At 32.5% G+C, this 22,059-nt stretch overlaps 1 protein-coding gene across 2 annotated transcripts in view; it reads left to right on the forward strand.

The window, feature by feature from the left end:
* The first annotated feature begins 1,760 nt into the window (after nucleotides 1-1,760).
* Nucleotides 1,761-22,059, forward strand: part of LOC127737655 (ribosomal oxygenase 1-like) — a 36,972-nt gene continuing 16,673 nt past the window's right edge. Inside the window, exons 1-14 of one of the 2 annotated variants that reach the window (XM_052248515.1) lie at nucleotides 1,761-1,880; nucleotides 8,337-8,456; nucleotides 9,068-9,272; nucleotides 9,734-10,026; nucleotides 11,383-11,528; nucleotides 11,828-11,927; nucleotides 12,780-12,893; nucleotides 14,663-14,769; nucleotides 15,021-15,128; nucleotides 15,529-15,563; nucleotides 15,785-15,828; nucleotides 15,939-15,989; nucleotides 17,125-17,208; nucleotides 17,598-17,702. In XM_052248515.1, the coding sequence (XP_052104475.1) occupies nucleotides 1,839-1,880; nucleotides 8,337-8,456; nucleotides 9,068-9,272; nucleotides 9,734-10,026; nucleotides 11,383-11,528; nucleotides 11,828-11,927; nucleotides 12,780-12,893; nucleotides 14,663-14,769; nucleotides 15,021-15,128; nucleotides 15,529-15,563; nucleotides 15,785-15,828; nucleotides 15,939-15,989; nucleotides 17,125-17,208; nucleotides 17,598-17,702 (1,554 nt within the window). In that variant the 5' untranslated portion in view covers nucleotides 1,761-1,838. Of the gene's footprint in view, nucleotides 1,881-8,336; nucleotides 8,457-9,067; nucleotides 9,273-9,733; nucleotides 10,027-11,382; nucleotides 11,529-11,827; nucleotides 11,928-12,779; nucleotides 12,894-14,662; nucleotides 14,770-15,020; nucleotides 15,129-15,528; nucleotides 15,564-15,784; nucleotides 15,880-15,938; nucleotides 15,990-17,124; nucleotides 17,209-17,597; nucleotides 17,703-22,059 lie in introns of both variants that reach the window. The other variant, XM_052248514.1, reaches the window with a different exon arrangement.

A 22,059-nucleotide genomic window follows, 5' to 3' on the forward strand; every position in this document is an offset into this window, starting at 1 on the left:
ATTTTTAAAAAATAAAATTAATGTAAATAAGAATCTAATAGTTAGATAGGTGAATGTGTTAATTGCCAACAGCTACAGCTAAAAAACGAACCAATTGGTTCAATTGAGTTGTTGTGTATGATTTTCACAAGTAACCAGCATTATTGGATTTGGACTTCTGAACATGATTTGGCATAAACTACACTGTAACTTTGGTTTTGTGATCCAGTCCTAGTAATCTATGTTGTGTGCGACATTCAGATCAGCGGATATCATTTGATTGACTTAATTTTAGTGATTTTTTACCTTGAAAATTTAGATCCAATACATTTTTTTTGTAAATATGCCAAATAAATATCATTTATAATTGTTGTATTCCTTTAAACATTGGTTAAACAAAATACAAAATGAATGTGTACAAGAAATCACTTTCACACTTAATTGTATGGCATATATGTTTATGAGATTACTTACTACACGACAGAGGAAAATATAAGTAAAACAATGTTTTCTAATGAGTTCATTACAGTGTTCATTTATATGTTAATTATGTTACTACATTTTGTAACATGAAACAACAGAAAATGTCCCAAATGTGTGGTCGTATGAAAATCTTTTTTGAAAAGATTTCAATAAAGATTTTCATACGTCTTCAAATGCCGAATAATCTATTATATTTTTATCAATAAATTTTAGAGGATCATTAATGACCCATTGTATGTTCTGGTTGAGACCTCTGTTATTTGGAGCTCCCCTTGAAAGCTGCGAGGGTACAGTGGTATCCATGAACACTCCCTAACAGGATTAATGGAGATACATGTGTCACTTACACATGTACGTACAGCCCACCACCAAGGACAGATCCCCAACCCAACACCACTGGAGTGCTAGGACACCGGGAAGTCTGTTACTATCCATTGAGTAAGTGGATTACCTACATGTATAACATCAAATATTGACACCTGCTATAATCGTTTATTAATATTAGCTTGGGGTTATTATAAACTTGTCTCCAAGTAAAATTTTGTACAATTTCTTTTTTTACTTTTAAAATTTAAGTGACAAAAAAGATTGCATATACTCTCATCATTTTGAAAATTGTTTTCGCAAATGATCAACTCGGGCGAATGGAAATAAGGGACCTTGCACCTGGATTCAAAAGTAAAACAGACCACATCAACCACCACCACCTTCCCTGTTGTAAAAGGCATTACATTCAGAACTAGTCCATAATAAATTAGTGGAATAAACTTCTAACTTAGGAAATAAACTGTATAAAACATAATAAATTACCAGAAATAGATGATAGTTGACACAATTTCCATGGTGATTATACGGACAAAAATTCAAGTTCACTTCAAGACAAAATACATAGCCTAATAAAGCATATTTCTCAAAGACAAACAGGTCAAATGAGACGTAAACTAAAAGTTACAGATTAATGATAACTTTTAGAGGTCTAGGTAACATTTCAACAATTCATTCTGGACGAAAACTAGCTTTTGACATCCATTGGTATGTGAAAAAATCAAAACTTCCGGTAACTGACTTCCGATTTCACCAGACGATTCTACTTCTGATGATAGGTGATTTTTATTCAATATTTATAATAAAAATATTTCTGTCTCTCGTATAAATTTCGTAGAAATATTAATTATCTATACTATATTAAGCTTCATTCATTGCAAAGGTAAAATTTAATTCAAATAAAGAAATATTGCATTTTTTTGTTAGTTCTAAATAAAAAATGTTACCCACAACAATAGATTCATCCATGTAACAACTTCCGTTCTAAAAAAGCCATGTGGATGGCGGGTTTGACATGAAAATTTAAACATAGCTATTTTATCGATTTGAGAATGAAGAAAGTGTCGGCATTTTCTGTTTTTCGTTCACGTAAGGTAATAAAACACGTGTAATGCTCACAGTGATAAAATTCATCAAAAATGACATTTCAAGGACCCATTAAATTAAAAATCCTCTCAAGACAACTAACTTTGGAAGTCTTCATGCTCTTGTTTTACTCATCGTGACATGGGGTCCTAACTCATATAGAGTTATACTAAACCGTCAATTACCCTAAACCTTACCATAAAATTGTTGATTGAAGTCATAAATTATCTCCATATTAATTAAAACACAAAAGAAACAAGTTACAAGTGCTAATTCAAGTAATTGATCGATTAAATCCAATCAGCAAAAGGTAACCGTCATCAGGTAAATCAATCACCTGTTGTAATTATCATTTCACCTGTAATTTTATACCACACCATAGGCGGATCCAAGGGTGGCCCCTGCCCCCCCCCCCCCCTTTTGTGGGAAAAATTTGGTTGATTATATAGGGAATCACTGAAGCATGGCTGGAGTGGGCCCCCCTTAGGTCAGTCAGCGGCCCCTCCTCCCCTTATGAAAAGTTCTGGATCCGCCACTGCACACAGATGAGATTTTACAAGTCACAATTTTATCTAATTTAACGAAATTATAGCACAAAATTCTTACAAACGCACAACATGGATTCCGCAAACAACGATCTTGCGAATCCCAACTTATCACCATTCATGATATTGCATTGAAATTAAAAAGTAACAGCCAAGTAGATATCATCCTACTAGATTTCACAAAAGCATTTGATAAAGTGCCACACCATTGCCTACTACATAAACTTGAGTATTACAGAGTTAACCCTTAACCCTAAAACAAACAAGTGGATAAGATAATTCCTACAAAACAGAAGGCAAAGCGTTATCTTAGAGGGAGCTGTCTCTGAACAGGTACCAGTACTCTGGTGTACCTCAAGGCACAGTTCTTGGACCTCTGCTGTTCCTGGCCTACATAAACCACATGCCAGAAACAGCAACAGCATCAGAGACCAAATTATGTGCGGACGACAGTCTCCTCTACAGAACAATAAGCAACCAAGCAGAAAGCGACCTACTGCAGAAAGACCTAACGTCATTAGAGGACTGGGAAAATAAATGGCAAATGAGCTTCAATGCTAAAAACTGCATTGTAATCCAAATACAATCCAAGAACCGTCCAGTGATACCAACTTATTACAAACTACATGGACACACACTAGACACCATTGAAGCCAGCAATTACCTAGGAGTAACAATCAGTGATAACCTAACCTGGGACAGACATAATGACAACATAGTGAGTAAAGGCAACAAAAACACTAGGCTTCATAAGAAGGAACCTAAAAGACCGCACTAAAATGGTTAAAGCAGCAGCATATTCAACAATAGTAAGACCTTCAGTTGAATATGCATGCACTGGTATGGGACCAAACAAAACAGATTAAAATAAAGGCAATTGAACAAGTGCAGAAAAGAGCAGCCAGATTTGTAAACAACAACTATACAGACCGCACACCTGGCTGTGTAACTCGCATGGTAAAATCATTAAAATGGGAAAGCCTTGAAAACCGCAGGAAACAAAATAGGCTATGCATGCTGTTCAAAATACAACATGATCTAATTGACATAGATATATGACGCCAAACGATGGTCGGACCAGAGGTAAAAAACGCTTCTATCAAGAAAGGACCACAACAGACACCTTCGGCCAATCCTTCTTTCCAAGGACCATCAGGGAATGGAACCAACTGCCAACATCAGCGACAGCAGCAGACACAGTCGAAGGATTCAGAGCTGCCCTGAAGGCATGCTCTGCTAAAACCTAGACAGTAACATCCTGTACATAGTTTTGTATATATAGATAATGTTTTAAATGTTAATAGCCAAGAGAAAACTTTCTGTGTTGTCCGACACTGCGCCAAGTTTTCGTGGGACCTAATACATTCAGTTATTGAATCCGGTTCCTTACCTGGAAGAAGAAGAAGAGCACCACGGAAGAGAAATATAGGACTGCGTGAGGACTGATAGGACCACGCTCGGAAATTATAGGACCACGGGTCCGTGGTGCTTTAAGGGCCTGGGGAGAACACTGAGTTGACTTTTGTAGGAGTTGGGAGTTTTTGAACTGAGGAATCTGGAGTGATTTTGTTTGCCCAGTGACAAGGGGAGGGGGGGGGGGGGGGGTGTGGGATATGTCCGCGTGCTCACAAAGGTTCTTTGATTTATCTTGTTATTGTTATTTATATTTATTTCCTGCAATCTGGTGTTGAGAAAGATATTACATGAACAAGGGTATTTGAATATTTTAATTGATAATTAATTTCAAATTAAGTAGATACCATTGTTTATCTAGCTTTAATTCTTCTAGTAGTCTCAGTTTGTATAGTCCTAGTTAGTTATTGGCCAAGTTATTAGGGAATCTTCATAGTACATCAACATATAAATGATATATGTGAAAATAACAATTTAAAAAGTGATAGTAAGTTGTTGGTAAAAGTAAAAACCTGCAAGAAAAAAAGTTTTGAAGGAGCCAATTAATTATCAAGTAATTGCAAACAAATGCATTTAAATTGCTAGTTACAAAATGTTAGTAATCTAACACACTGAAAACAATGTAACAATTTTTGATGAGAATGAGAAGATATGCTTTATTGTTGGAAAAAGAAAAATGTTGAAAACATAGTTTTCCATTGAAGTCATATCACATCTCTATAAATTAATATTTAGCATAAAAAAATTTCTGAAATTAAAAACCGATTGCAATGTCTTTAATTCATACTGGTTCAGGGTTTGAAATTAGCGGTCACCCACTCTCCAACAACGAGTACATTTCAGTGTGGGCCCATAAAAATTCCATCTCTGTCGCCCACTTGGCGTGTGAATATCAAATTCCAGTGTTGGCCAATAAAAATCCAATCTCTGACGCCCACTTTTCCAGTGTAAATAAAAATTTAAAAAACAGAAATTTTAACAATATATTTCTAATATTAATCGGATTCTTCCTACTTTGTTTACTTAGTTTGTGTGCATGCTTCTGCCTCTTCTTATGGAAATAAAACTTTATCCGTAGCAATTTGGTGTGGTTCGGTTGTTCCCTTTAACCCGTCACAGGTTAAACGGAACAGCCAAATGACACCAAACAGAAGTGTGGCGTCATTTTCAATTTTAATACTTCACCAAGCGTAATTAAATTTTAGTGATTATTCTATTTTCAAAAGTTGATGAATAAAGTTAAGCAGTGATTGATCTGAAGACGAAAATTTCCCTGTCGCTGTTGTTTTTCTCATACGTAAATTTATACACCCTTCTCATGACTTTGCGATTATTATACTTCAATCATAATATCCGACTGGCGAAAATATCTTGCCCAGACAATTTGAACACTTTCTTCACCAACCCGCACCACCTAAAAGGGGAGGCAAACAAGAAAGAACAAAATATTACCAAAGTATCGATCCATCTAAAAGGTCAAGAATGTTTTTTTTCTTCTGATAAATTAAATGTTTTTATTAAAATTAAATGTCTGCAACTCTGGTTTGGTACATTTTGAATATGACAGGGAACCAAGCTAAGGGAACCAAGGGACCCAATGATTAAATGCCTTTATGGTAAACAAACAATTTACAGTTGAGGATTAAAGACCAGGCCAAGAAAAAAAATTAAATGGTGAATTTCACTTTTTTTTTGAGAAATTTCTTAAGTTTTCCATATAAAATCATGATTTCCTTAAAAACAATTTTGCTGCCAGGAGAGTGCCAGATTGCAGGATTTTGCCCAATTTACCCCAGACTCTTCGCTGTAAGGCACCTTGCGCATAGACACGCTTATGCCAACCTGTGGGCCCTTACTTATTAGATTGACTACCAATTATTTTTTTTTGGTTGCCCACTTGGCTACTGCTCTATTTTCCTAGCTTCAAACCCTGTGGTTCCTTTGTATTTGTACATTTTCATTGTTTGCATTCTTTATTATTGTTATATAAAAACAATGGAATTTGATAAAATTCAATGAACTTAATTTCAAAAGTTCCACTTATTTTACTATGTTTGAATTGGGAGGTGTACAGATGATTTTTTTGTTTGTATGACCCATGCAGCTTAAGTTTACCAAACCTTCATTATATTGTCACAAGTAATGATGACAAATAAGTGAATGCTAGTCTTTTTTGTAACTTGTTTCACAGAAGGTTGATTCACATAATGACATAGTGATAGTGTGCTCAATTCAAAAATAAAACAGGGACTCTCAGTAACTTTTTGGTCAACATGGTCAATTGGAGTCCAAACTAAAGCCTAAAAGGCCTCACAATGAAATAACAGAAGGAAACATTTCAGGATGAAACATTTCAGAGTTGTGCATAATTATGAATTTATCTATATGTAACTACTGTAAGGCGAAAAAAATATATGTCTGTTTCCTGCCTCCAACCAGTTTAAAACACTGTTGGTCTGTCAGGATTTTATTTTATGTTTTGATTTGATTTGATTTTTTGCATATTGACAAAATCTGGAAAAAATTTCATGTTTTCTCCAAGTTTATTACCTTTATGTACGTATGCATCTGGTAATTTGTGCATGCATGTTGATACTTTTATAATTTTAAAGGATTTGACATGTTCTGCATGCGATATGGGTTGATCTTATTACAAATTTTTGTGAATAATCCAGTGGAAATTTGATTTTTAGTTAAATAAGGAGACTCAATTCTTTTCTTGAATAATTTTTTGGAAAGGCAATCAAATATTTGAGGGTTGGCGATTGAACTTAAGAGTCTGTCAGGAGGCAGGAAACAAGCATCTTTTTTTTTGCCTAAGTGATATATATATATATAATCAGTCTTAAAGGGTACAACATCACGAAAAAATAACAATAAAATGAAAAAATGTAACTATAAATATTTCGGATAACAGATATCCTTCATCAGTATGATCATGATGTAAAATGAATCTTGTCAACCTATTCTGATTATAAAACTATAGCAATCTTGAATTCTATACAAAAAAACAGTTTTGCCAGAACATCATATAGACGCTAGTACAATCTAAAATTTCCAAACACGGTGCAACGACATACGGTCACATACCTAAAATAAAAATAGTACTAATTTGCGATATGAGCTTGCACAACTTTAAAATTCCAAAGGTGACGACAGTTAAGATGTTACAGCATTCTTATCCTTAGGGTAAGGTTTTGAATAAGAAAGCTAAGGACAGTTTCCTCAGAGGGCATAAATGAAAAAAACATAGAATGTTTCACTCATTTTGCCTACCATCACTCATTTTCATGCTATCACTTTTTTTCCTGCCATCACTTGTTTCCAGTAACTCCGGCTTCTGTACTAGACTCCTACATTTTTAAGGAATTTTTAATTATACTAGTTTTAATTACAGGGTTCTACTCATTTGGGATGGATGTAAAAGTATGCAGTCACTTTCAATTATTTTTCTTATCATTATCAAACTGCTATTTATTTGGGGTGTTTAAATACGCAGCCTCTGTGTTTTAATTACTCTACCTTTGTCAAATTTGAAATATTATACAAGCTTAGATCGGTCAGTGCTGTTTATTGGGAATGTATTTCCACGCAGTAGCTGTAACATCTTAACTGTCGTCACCTTTGGAATTTTAAAGTTGTGCAAGCTCATATCGCAAATTATTACTATTTATTTTAGGTATGTGACCGTATGTCGTTGCACCGAGTTTGGAAATTTTAGAATTGTACTAGCGTCTCTATGATGTTCTGGCAAAACTGTTTTTTTGTATAGAATTCAAGATTGCTATAGTTTTATAATCAGAATAGGTTGATAAGATTCATTTTACATCATGATCATACTGATGAAGGATATCTGTTATCCGAAATATTTAAAGTTGCATTTGTTCATTTTATTGTTATTTTTTGGTGATGTTGTACCCTTTTAGACTGGTTATATATTATATTTTGTAGTGTACTGTATCATAATCATATGATCCATCGCCCCGTAAGATTTATTGTTGGCTATTATTCAGTCATTTAATATATATATAAACAAGTCTAAATTGAAAACAACGTTCAAACCTATGATTGCGTTGGATAAAAACCGCAATTTTTATACGTGTGCATGTAAAACAAATTTCGTTGTAGAGGGGTCTAAAAACAGCACAAACAACATTTTCCAAAAGACCAAAAAAAGTGAAAAAGTATATTTTAACAAAACGCATTTGAGTAACAGGTCGAACAACTGATGTTCTTAAACCCTGCTGACTGTCATTGACGATTGCCAAATAAATTGATCACAAGTTGTAACAAAGTGGATCTTTATATTAATTTAATACCAAATAGAAAACAATTAACTTGTGGCAAAGATGGTAAACCACAAACATGATATATATATATGCACTTACTGAAGTGCTTGTGTAAAAATTGGGGTTTTTTTTCCAATAAAGTTCAAAGCATACAGCTTTTATTATTCTTTTAAAAATGTGAATAGGCCTATAGAAGTCCTGTTTTATATTTTAATAGGAAAAAGGTGACACACCTAAAGTAAGTAATGAAGAAGAGAAAGGAAATATCAGGAGAGCTTCTAGTACACCAATGATAAAAACTGATGATGGCAAGAGTGCAAAAGGAAAAAAACTTTTGGTAAATATTTGTATTTAAGTTATAATGAAAAATATGTGTATAGTATCTTAAACATGATAAATAAAAATGTTTATTTTTATATTTTACACACATGAAAAAGAACAAACATGTATATCCCATAGAAATTAACCAAATATATCCATCTTTCAAATGAAACTGTTAATATCTGCACTTACTATAATGAAAATGAAATCAATTGGTGTTCCTTGTAGATTTTTTGAGAGAAAAAACGCTGGATCAGTAACTTTTATGTATTGCATTTGTAATTAATCACTGAATTCTCTTAAAGATTCAAACCTTTATTTCATACTACCCAGTATACATATTTCCCAGTATTACCTGGCAAAATCTGGGGTTTCCCAATACTTCCCACTGGGCTTGGCAATACTCTTGAAACCCAGGTTTTTGCCAACCCTTGATTAGTTCAATCAATCTTGACCTGAATAGTCTTTTCTCCAGATACAACTGAAAAGTATTTTTTCCGGTGTTCCTTGTCTGCTTATAAAAACATTCCTTGAATATTTGGAATTGGCATTATGAAATATGTTTCATAACATTTCAATCACATTGTAATTGAAGATAACAAATTTTGATGAGCCTTTCTATTTCAGAAAGTGTTGAAAGGTGGTAGCTTAAGGCAAAGTATGAGAGGAACCCCAAAATCTAGGCCATCGATCTTAAAGATGGTGGAGGATCAAGCTGTAGCAGGGGACTCAGATTCTGTCACCTTGACCAGTGTCAAGTCTAACCCAGATCTGTTGACTGTTACTTCAACATCTAGTATGGTCACTAGAAAAAGATCTCCAAAGACAACAGGTATTTAAAGCAAATTTCAGTGCACAAAGTTAGTAAACTGTAAGCTAATTATATGTACATATCAATGACATCAGCTCTCTACATGAGACAGTTCGCTGATTATGTGTACACATCCATTATTCTTGATAACTTCTGGTTTATTGATAAGTTTTCAGAATGAAATTATTTTGAGTGCGATATATTATGTAGACACATTTCTAATGATGAAGACCTAGATAGATGTCTTTTGAGTTTTTTTTGTGTCATTTTGGTCACTTTCTCCACATCTCTTTTCATTCACAATTAAATGAAGATTGTTCTTAAAATACCAGAGTTTTCTGCAAGTACCTCATAGTTTGACAGTCTTCAATGACAGGATCCTAATATTTTTAATCTTTTGCAATTACAAATAAGATATATCTATAAATCTAGAATTTTATTTCAATTTTATTTTATTTAGTATTTGCAACTGAATTTTTCAGTTCTTGTCAGTGCTACCAATGACACTCCATCTTTGCCAAAAGTTCCAATCAATAAGCCAGTTAGAATTGGCCTTCCTCCAAAGAGTCAAAAACCAACAAATGCTGGATCACAAAATTCTCTAAATATTATGAAAACATCTCCTAAATCGAAATCATCACCAAACCTTGGTGTAGCTGCATTACAAATTGCAAGACCTTTGAGTTCAGAGAAATCAGGGAAAAGACAACGTGAAGATGGTGACACAGAGCCCAGTAAAAAGAAGAAAACTGGGAAAGAAGACAAGAGTATGGAGGTAAAGTGTAATCAAGTGTAACCTTGTTGTACTGCCTAACCTATACATTTATTTTTAGGATAAAGACTTTTTTTATTATAAAGAAAATATAATTCAGAGCACTTACGGTACAATCAAATCCATAGACCAAGATCAAGACTACAGACTTAAAAAGTTAAACAATAAAAACTGAAATCTGCAGGATAATATTTAGACAACAGACAAAAACATGGAAAGATAAACAAACAAATCCATAGGACTATATATAGACAACAGACAAAAACTTGAAAAGATAAATGATCGAAACCATTTCATAATTTATAGTGACTGACCTTTGTAAATATTTGTGTATACTATTGATTTTATTTGTGCATGATTTGTATCTGTACTTGTGTGTTGAATTATTATGAAGAACTAAAAAATATGGAGATTGAATACACAATCATAAAGCATCATATAAAAAAAAGGCACACTGTTCAAAGTATCTAGTTTACACAAAATTTCATACAGTATTTCATGCGTTCCAAATTTATGACGACACACTCGACCTCGGATGAGTAGAACTTCGGATAAGTTGAATACTTTGGTCCTGTCCCTTCGACATGACGAGGTTCAACTGTATGTGTCAACAAAATCGAAAAATCCTTCAGTTTTAACTAAGCACATACATTTGTACTCCCAAAATCACATGATTTTTTTAACCTTTATTTTTTTTGGCCAAATAGGACCTTTAATGCACTTCCTCCTTTAACAAAACAAACTACCAAAAATCTGCAATCATCAACAAATTCTTTAAAGGGGTACAGAACACCTAATGGAGTAAAATCTTTAAAAATCAGCTGAACGTTTAATCACATACTATTAGTAAAGAGAATCAAGCTTCTCAATGATCAAAATTAGCATTTGTCAAACTGCTATATATCCAATGAAATTATTCATTGTGTGGTTCAAATTTCTTGAAATTTTTATAATTTTTGTCACCAGGTAAAAGTAAATATTTTGTCAAAATTTTATGAAAATTAAAAGAGCCAAATCTATTTTAGTCAAAGTTTTGGGTACCCCCTGAAATGATAAAAAACTTAAAGATATAAACCAACAACCAGTGATCAGGTTCCTGATTAAGAACTACACATTTATCTAGTTTTATTCATAGCTCGACCACCCCCTTTTCTTGATCAGTTGAAAAACATTTAGTAAAGTAAAAATCAGGACAACAAAAGGAGCTATCTTTTTAAATGATTTTACAAACGTATAAAAAAAGAGTTACAACTATATACCAATACTAAATAGTACTGTATCAAAGAATCCTTGCAGTGTCTGAAAGCAAGATCAAAATACTAATATGGTGATTTATAGAAATCATGTCTTCTCTGTTAGGATATAGAACAAGTGATGAGTTTTACTGACGAGAACAACACAGGAGTGTGGGACCATAACTTGCCTTATATGTTCAACAGTACAGAAGAAGCCAAGAAAATATTTGAGTGTCTAATTCACCCCATCAAACCTGATAAGTTCTTCAAGTATGTATAAAACTAGTATTGTTGTCTTGTTTAATCAAATACAAGATTTCATTTGTATCCAGAGTGGAAAAAGTCATACACAAGCAAAACAAATTTCAGGCAAAATAGATATGCATGTTTGTCAAACTCAAACATTAAAAAGTATTGTTTTGATACAAGTCTTTTTCCACAACTATAAAATGAAATTAAATAAAGTGTTTATCCAAACAAGAATTAACTGAAATTAATAAATAATTCATAAAAAATGTATATACTTAATTTACTCCTTTTATTAAAAAATAGATGTATTAATATTTCAGAGAGCTATGGGAGAGGAAACCTTTGTTAGTTAGAAGACATTTAGAGAATTATAATGATGGCTGGTTTAGTACTGCTGAATTAGATAAAATTTTAAGACAGGTATAGTATTGATTGTTGTTTAACACCTATTTCAGCACACTTGGCTATAGCATGGCCACACACTTTTATTGCTGTAGGTAGTGAGAGAAAACCACCAACCTTCTGCAGGTAAACTAACCATCCTAGTCAATTAAGATCGTAGTTGAATGCACCTGGTTGAAATAGGATTAGAACCCACAACTGTTAGAGTTGACTAGGTTAGCCATAACTATAGATGAACTACTTAGACCACTCAGCCACTGCTAAGATTTAGAACGATACGCATCTTAAGTTGAAAATTACTATTACATGAAGTTTTTTTTTTTATTGCAATAGGGAATGGTTCTGATACCTGATTAAATGTTATTTTACAGATAGAAAGTCACACTCAAGCTGTGGTCAGATTCTAACTGTGGCTGTTGGGGATAAAATACTGTACTTTTCCTAAGTTAAGCATGTCAATCACTAAGATTCCTCACCCTTTCCTTAAAAAAATGCTCCACTCACTTTCAGACATGACCTGACATTCAAATTTTCAAACAACAATATTAGAAACTTTACTTTACCACGTTTTTAGGATTTAATGGCATTATAGAACTAAACTGACCTTTTAACCCTGTAGAGATTCTTGTCTGTTCTGAAAAAAAAACAGAAGTGTTGTTTGTACATCATTAAAAAAGTGTATTGCTGCTTTGAACTGGTAAGAAAGGTTCTCAGTACAACCAATTATGTTTCACACTTAAGATTTAATATTTCAATCCTACATAACAAAGCATGAACCCCTAGAGTATTTCTAAAACATAATCCCTTTTAATGAAATCCTAAAAATATATCAATAGCATTTAAATGTCATTGAATGATTATATTTTTCAGGAAAATATTCACTTTGGTGTAAATTTAGATGTGACCACATTCACTGATGGAAAACGAGAAACTCACAATCCTGCAGGTCGAGCCCATGCTCCTGTTGTTTGGGATTTTTATCAGGTATCTTGGGACATATTAATACATATGGCAAATTAGGGCTTTGGCTTAGATTTCACAGTACACAAATGATATAGTGTGGGAATGATGCCCTATGGACACATATTTTTGTTATTTATTATTTTGTAATCCTCTGTCACCATAAAACAAAAGTAACCAACACCTTATGTAATTATATTAGAGTGTCCCCCAAAACTATGGCCAGTGTTTTGTTATTTCTGGAATATCCTTGAGATTTATTCCATTTTTGGGCTTCTGTCATGTTATTTTGAAGTAGTAGAAACATGTGTCCAGTGTGTATTACACAAAGAAAAACACAACAATATGTTTGTTTCCTGTCCCCAGGCGGAAAAAAATGTGCAGACTGCAGTGATTTTGCTAGCACTCGTCACTTTCGTAATTTACGAAACTGTTTTCAAAATGACGAAAGTATTTCAAATCAATTTCGTCACTTAAATTTGGAAAGTGTAAAAATATTTTCGCATGAAAATACTATAATTCTACCTGTCTACATGTTTTTGACAAGTTTATGACCCTCAGCTAATTAACATTTACAACAGGTGTTATAAAGTTGTGATTACAGCTAATCCGCTTATCGCCATCGGATGGGTCACTAACCTGGTAATTATTTTCCCCAGTAAAATTAGTCAGTCTGCATTTTAATTTCAATATTTCTCAAGGCCAGCGACCACAATTTGCAGTTCGCTTGTCGTAGTTTCGTCATTTGAACAAAATTGTTTTTCCCCGGACAATTCGCTTTTTAATTTCAATATTTCTAAAACGATCATAACTTGCAGTTATTTGTCGTAGTTCCGTCAGCTGATCGTATTTTCGTCAACTTTGATATAAAACGTTCAATTTCGATTAAAAAGATAGAAATTTATTCAAAACATTCAGAATTGTTTTCACGTTAAACACTTCCATCATCATCAACGAGTCAAACAGGTGCTTCCTTTACGATATACTGCATGCACATGCGTGAAAGTATTCCTATGAATTTATAGACACTAAAACGTAAAATACGAAATAGATTTAGTGCCAAAATAAATGAGAGACAAATATAGTTCTTACTAAGCAAATTGAAATTAAAAAAATGATAATTTCCTGCCTTTTTTTAAACACGAACCAATCGGTAGATGAATCCGGATTCATTCTGAATTTATTATCTACCTGTCACTTCCTGTTTACATTTCATTTGAAAATCGAAAGTAAACGTGATCAATTCTCGATTAATTTTACAGTTTACAGTTATTGGAATCGTTCCATGTGAATTTGTACAAATCCTTGGTTCCAACTTTGAAGAAATTAATTCAAAATATCGATTTAAACGTCTTATAAGGATGATGATTATGCAGTGTAATAGTCTTACAAAGTTCAACAAGTTCATTTATACTGTGATTCCTGGTTTTAAAAAAAGGAACCCAACTTTTGTTGATCAGGAATGTCCCCTGAAACTAATTGAAGTAAAATTTTGAACTAGATTTTCAGATCTTATATCCTAATATTCATATTTAAATGGCACATCAGTCAAATCATGCAATTAGTCCTTCATAGTCTGACAAAGATGTATAGTTAGTAATATACATACAACCTTGGTCCCTTGCTGTTACCCAAAATAATGTTGATTTTCATCTCGCTCAAAAGTGACTAAAGCACTCAAAATCCTAGCTTAAACACTGCAGACTGTATAGGGAATGTTGTGGTCTTTATATTTTTTTATATATTATTGTTATAGTTGTATAATTTAGATAATTTAAACTGTTATTTTGCAGAATGGTTGCTCAGTTAGAATGTTAAACCCTCAGACATATTCCAGAAATGTTTGGAAATTATTATCAGTTTTACAAGAATATTTTGGATGCTGTTGTGGTGCTAATGTGTAAGTTCTTATGTTTTACTTCTATATTGTGATCGAACTTTCCCTTTATTTTTTCCTATGGTGAGGAAGTATGTAAGGAATTATAATAAATATTTTTTGTATAATCATGTGATAATTGACCTGAAATTTAATTGGAAAAGCTTATAGTTTGCCATGATTATATTTGCATTATATTTTACTACCTTTTTAATAATAAAACTATGTGTCATAGGATTTAAAATAGTTATTTATAATAATAATTTTTGCTTTAGGTATTTGACACCACCTGGAACACAAGGCTTTGCTCCCCATTATGATGATATAGAAGCATTTATTCTACAATTAGAAGGCAAAAAATACTGGCGATTGTATAGCCCCAGGTTGGTATTGTAATAAATTGCAGACAATTATTAAGTTTTTTGCTTTCCTTATTAGTGGGTTAAACCATAGCTATTTGAATTGGACTTAAGTTATGATATAAATCTCAGTCATTAAACTGTTTCAAGTCAAATAAAATATGTACAACACGATTGAATGTATATAAAATATGTACAACACGATTGAATGTGTTATTGCATATTTTTATACCTATGAAATACAGAGATGCAATCTTTTGGGGGGAAAATATTGAAAGATTTCCATCTTTTTATTAACAATCTATACATCCAAGTATAGAAAGTAAGATTTATAAGAACGTAAGCAGTTGTTTTATTTAGAATTTGGTAAAGAACTTAAAAGAAATTTTTTGAATTGTTTTGAATAATAGAATATTTTTTCCAGGTCTGATGCAGAAACATTGCCAAGATTATCTAGTGGTATGTATTTATTAACTAGGATAATACAGTTTGTAACTTAGAATTTATTTAGCTATTACATATATAAAATATGCATACAACACTTACAATGAATTTTCTCTATTTTTCTTGTGAACTGTAATTTGTTTTAATACTTCTACCTTAGATTTTGTAAATTAAAACTTTTAGACAAAGAATTTAGTTAATTGTCATAATATAATTACCATGTTGTGTCATTTCAGGTAATTTTTCTGAGGATGATATAGGAGAACCTATATTGGATGTTGTACTAGAACCTGGTGATCTGTTATACTTCCCAAGGGGAGTAATCCATCAGGTAGGTACTAGAACCTGGTGATCTGTTATACTTCCCAAGGGGAGTAATCCATCAGGTAGGTACTAGAACCTGGCGATCTGTTATACTTCCCAAGGGGAGTAATCCATCAGGTAGGTACTAGAACCTGGTGATCCGTTATACTTCCCAAGGGGAGTAATCCATCCGGTAGTACACAGTATCAAAATTAAAAATTATGAATGATCTGATCATAGTTTTGGAGCATGAACCCAAAATCCTTGAAAAGACCAAGAACTTTGATAAGTCAGACATTTTAAAACCAGTTTCATTTTGAAAATCTACAAGTTACATTGCCCAAATCTATACAATGTATTGTATGAAGGTTACATTGCAGAATGTAACTTCCATGACAATCTATGTTTGATATCATGGAATTTGTTAACATAAAGCTGTATACTTTAGTGTGAATTCTGGTACATTCAATTTGTATAGAGATTCTTACTTTGGTACCAGTGGATTATCAGATTTATTATCGAATTTTAAAGACTGAGCCTTGGCGAGAACTATAAAATTCAATAAGTTAACTTTTGAGATTGGATAAATCCGATAATCCGCGAGTAACTATGTAAGAATCTGTTTCTCTAATTAAAAAAAATTCATTTGTGATAAACCAAAATCCCCTTCAAGTGCCTCGATCCACATTCCTGATTTCTTCTTCATCAATAAATATTCATGAAAATAATTTTTAAGAACATAGATAAATGATATGAAAATGTTTTGTCGTGAGAAATATATATATCAATAACAAATCAAGAATACCGAAAATTTGTGTTAACGCATGCAGAAGAATATCTCAAGAACGTTTTGCGGGAAAATATGAATGCCAATCTATTAGAAAAATCGAATTATTACAGAAAAGTGTCCACCATGCACTTGCACTGCACTATTATTAGAATAGTAGAATAGAATGATATACAAATGGATGAAAATTATATATACATGTAACTGTTATATACAAATATTGATATAATATATAACAACAAACCAGAGTATACTGATTTGTATCACTACAATATAATAGTTATTACAGTGAGGTTGAATTCCCTGTCATTTATTCATCATCCATGCACAAACTTGTCTCAGAAAAAAATATATCTATGTACCTTAACCTCACTTTCAGGTATAGAGATGTGATTTTTTTTTCTGAGACAAGTGCTTGTGACCATCCACAAGAACTTGTGGTCATCCGATGTTCAGTACTTCAGTATTTTGATTCTATTTTGACAGGGTAAAGCTTTAGAAGATACACATTCATTGCATATTACTGTTTCCTGTTACCAGAAAAATACCTGGGGAGATCTTTTGGAAAAGGTAAAATTTAATTTTTAAATTTGTCTTTTTGAAAGAGTTGTAGAACTTAGGAATTTACATTTTACAATACAACAAGCAAGTAATAGACCAATCTTGATTTGTTTTTATAAATGAGTTACACTTGTTGACCTGATGTCAATCAGCTAAAATGACACCATTGAACAATGCCTTCTTACTGTGATTTAATAACATAGGCATTTGTGTTTCAGTTAATGCCTGTTAAAGTATTATTTTTTGTGTTTCAGTTAATGCCTGTTAAAGTATTATTTGTTGTGTTTCAGTTAATGCCTGTTAAACTGTTATTTGTTGTGTTTCAGTTAATGCCTGTTAAACTGTTATTTGTTGTGTTTCAGTTAATGTCTGTTAAACTGTTATTTGTTGTGTTTCAGCTAATGCCAAGAGCTTTACAGGTTGCAATTGAAGAGGATGTTGACTTTAGAAAAGGTCTTCCAAGAGATTACATGGATGTCATGGGAATAGCTAATTCTGATATAGTAAGTGATCCCATGTTTCATATTGTGAGGTACAGATCACATACGAGTTTCTCTCAGAAAGACATACTTTTGACCTTAATATGACCATTAGACTTAGTAAATATCACTGGAAAAAATAATTTTCTCTTTGATTTTCACAGCCTTTGTCGATATTGGGCTGATGGTTTATGATTAAATAATGATTAATTACAGTTACATATCACAAAGCTTTACTCTGATTGACAAACTTTTGATCAAATTATGGCCATTGAACTTAGAAAATTTCATTGAAATAACGCTTGTTTTCTTGGTTTTTCAGCCTTTGTAGATATTATACTAGTTGTGGGTTTTAATTTTGTAATGATTATTTTCAGATCACATATAAGTTTCAGTCTTGTTGACCTACTTTGGATGTAATTATGGTTATTGGTCTTAAAAAAAATCTTGAAAATACTGTAAATTCAGAAATTTGTGCATGCATTTATTATTGCCATGGTTAAGCAATGGTAAAAAACAAAAGATTAAATTATTGGATTCAAGAAATGCTGTAAAAAACAAAATACTATCTAAATTAAGAATGTGAGTTTTTGTTTTTGCAAAACTTATCCCGTCTCAATTTTAGCAAATATAAAAACATGGCAAAAATTTCTAATTGACAGTCTAACAGTCTTCTTCTCTGTAATCACCCTCATTGAAGATAATCATGAGGTAAGATCTGGTATATAATTGTAAAAAGAGAAGTCACATATCATATATAAGTTTTGTTATGGTTGACCTTCTTTTGACCCAATAATAGCTATGGGACTCTAGGGACATTAGTAAAAACAGATAATGTCAGAATTTTGTTACAAGCGACTAAGTTTTTATACGACCGCAAAAATTAAAAAATTTTGGTCGTATATTGGTATGACGTTGGCGTCGTCGTCGTCGTCGTCCGAAGACACATTGGTTTTCGCACTCTAACTTTAGTTTAAGTGAATGGATCTCCATGAAATTTTACCATAAGGTTCTATACCACGAAAGGAAGGTTGGGATTGATTTTGGGGGTTATGGTACCAACAGTTAAGGAAATAGGGGCCAAAAATAAGCATTTTTGTAACTTCCAGACAATAACTTGTGTGTAAGTGTATGGATCTCTCTGACATTGTACCACAAGGTTCCATATCACAAAGAGAAGGCTATAATTGATTTTGGGGTAATTGCCTCAAAATTTTAGGAATTAGGGGCCAAAAAAAGGGGCAAAAAACAAGCATTTTTCTAGTTTCATGACAATAACTTGTGTGTTAGTGTTTGGATATTTCTGAAATTGTACTACAAGGTTCCATATCACAAAGGGAAAGCTGGAATTGAGTTTTGGGGTAATTGCTCGAAACGTTTAGGAATTGGGGGCCAAAAAGGGGCCAAAAATAAGCATTTTTATACGACCGCAAAAAAATTTTGTGGTCGTATATTGGTATGACGTTGTCGTCGTCGTCGTCGTCGTCGTCCGAATACATATTGGTTTTCGCACTCTAACTTTAGTTTAAGTGAATGGATCTTTTTGAAATTTGACCATAAGGTTAAATACCACAAAAGGAAGGTTGGGATTGATTTTGGGGGTTATGGTACCAACAGTTAAGGAATTAGGGGCCAAAAAGGGGCCAAAAATGAGCATTTTCTAGTTTCCAGACAATAAATGTGGAACGGTGTATGGATCTCTCTGAAATTATACTACAAGTTTCCATACCACAAAGGGATGGTTAGGATTTGCTTTGGGGGGTTATGGCTCAAACCGTTGAGGAATTAGGGGCAAAAAAGGGGGAAAAACAAGGTTGTCCTGGTTAATGGACAAATACTTTAGTACAAAACATAATTTAAAGCAGTGTAAGGGAGATAAATCAAATACATCATTGAAATTATCTCCCTTACACTGCTTTTAAATTATGTATAAAGTAATGGTTAATGAACAATAAAGATAATCTAAAACAGTGTAAGGGAGGTAATCCAAATACAACGTTTTGGTTACTTCCCTTACACTGCTTTTAAATTATGTTTAAAGAAATGCATATTTATAAAGGAAGACCAGTAAAAATATCTGCAAATGTTTTCATCTTTTTTTTTTACAAAAAAATCCATATGAAAGATTTGACACTATATTTTTATTAATTCTATTATAAAATAGATTAAGTTAGCACTATGGTAAATTTAAATGGGTAATTATGGTTGCCAACTCCATTGGAAATTAGAATTGAGATTATGACCATATCTTGAGGGAAAGAATTTTTGGGGGGAAAAAGGGGGGGGGGGATAAAAAGAAATTGTGGGGGGCCAATTTTTTCTCATTTCAGATTTCAGAAATTAAAAAGAATTATTCTTCAAATATTATTTTTTTTTCAAATTTCAAATATTGAAAAATTTCAAGAAGTAATGTTTAATTGCACAGTATGGCGCATTAGATTTGTAAATTCTGTGATCACATTTATTTATTTGTTATGCCGAATCTAACAGTGTATTTAGATTTTTAATTTTGGGTCCAGTTTTCAAATTGGTCTACATTAATGTCCAAAGGGTCCAAAATTAAACTTTGTTTGATTTTAGCAAAAATTGAATATATGAGGTTCTTTGATATGCTGAATCTAAACATGTATTTAGATTTTTGATTTTTGGCCCAGTTTTCAAGTTGGTCCAAATTGGGGTCCAAAATTAAACTTTGTTTGATTTCAACAAAAATTGAATATATGGGGTTCTTTGATATGCTGAATCTAACCATGTATTTAGATTTTTTATTTGTGGACCCCGTTATCTAATTGGTTCATATTGAGGTCAAAAGGGTCCAAAATTAAACTTTGTTTGATTTCATCTAAAATTGAATTATTGGGGTTCTTTGATATGCTGAATCTAACCATGTATTTAGATTTTTTATTTGTGGACCCCGTTATCTAATTGGTTCATATTGAGGTCAAAAGGGTCCAAAATTAAACTTTGTTTGATTTCATCTAAAATTGAATTATTGGGGTTCTTTGATATTCCAAATCTAACCGTGTATTTAGGTTTTTAATTTTGGGTCCTGTTTTTTAAATTGGTCTACATTGAGGTCCAAAGGGTCCAAAATTAAACTTAGTTTGATTTTAACAAAAATTAAATTCTTGGGGTTCTTTGATTTGCTGAATCTAAACATGTGTTTAGATTTTTGATTATGGGCCCAGTTTTCAAGTTGGTCCAAGATAGGGTCCAGTATTTAAACTTTGTTTGATTTCAACAAAAATTGAATATATGGGGTTCTTTGATATGCTGAATCTAAACATGTATTTAGATTTTTGATTATGGGCCCAGTTTTCAAGTTGGTCCAAATTGGGGTCCAAAATTAAACTTTGTTTGATTTCAACAAAAATTGAATATATGAGGTTCTTTGATATGCTGAATCTAACCATGAATTTAGAATTTTTATTTGTGGGCCCCGCTATCAAATTGGTTTATATTGAGGTCAAAAGGGTCCAAAATTAAACTTTGTTTGATTTCATCAAAAATTGAATTATTGGGGTTCTTTGATATTCCAAATCTAACCGTGTATTTAGATTTTTAATTTTAAGTCCCGTTTTCTAAATTGGTCTACATTAAGGTCCAAAGGGTCCAAAATTAAACTTAGTTTGATTTTAGCAAAAATTGAATTCTTGGGGTTCTTTGATATGCTGAATCTAAACATGTGTTTAGATTTTTGATTATGGGCCCAGTTTTCAAGTTTGTCCAAGTTGGGGTCCAAAATTAAACTTTGTTTGATTTTAACAAAAATTGAATATATGGGGTTCTTTGATATGCTGAATCTAACCATGTATTTTGATTTTGGACATTGGACCATAATAGGTAAATTAAAAAAATTCAAGTTCTTAGACCACATTCTTTCTGTGTCAGAAACCTATGCTGTGTCAAATATTTAATAACAATCCAAATTCAGAGCTGTATCAAGCTTGAATGTTGTTTCCATACTTGCCCCAACTGTTCAGGGTTCGACCTCTGCGGTCGTATCAAGCTGCGCCCCAGCGAAGCATTTTATTCTAGTTTCCAGACAATAACTTGTGTTCAAGTGTATGGATCTCTCTGAAATTGTACTGCAAGGTACCATACCACAAAGGGAAGGCTGGGATTGAGTTTGGGGGTGATGAATCATAAGGGGGTTCAAAAAATTTGGGGGGGGGGGATTTTTTTTTTTCTTTTAAAATTTTCCATGTTAAGTTGGTTATTTCTGATTTATATTTAAAAGCAAATAATAATGATATGGTAGGAGATACACACCAAACAGGATGTGTAAATTATTATATAATAAGTATTGTGCAATAGCAAGAAATTTTCAAATTGCACAGTATTGCACAATAGCAAGAAATCTTCAATTACACAGTATTGC

This window comes from Mytilus californianus, unplaced genomic scaffold (assembly GCF_021869535.1).
Source record: "Mytilus californianus isolate M0D057914Y unplaced genomic scaffold, xbMytCali1.0.p SCAF_4, whole genome shotgun sequence".
In the NCBI taxonomy this organism is placed as follows: Eukaryota; Metazoa; Mollusca; class Bivalvia; order Mytilida; family Mytilidae; genus Mytilus; species Mytilus californianus.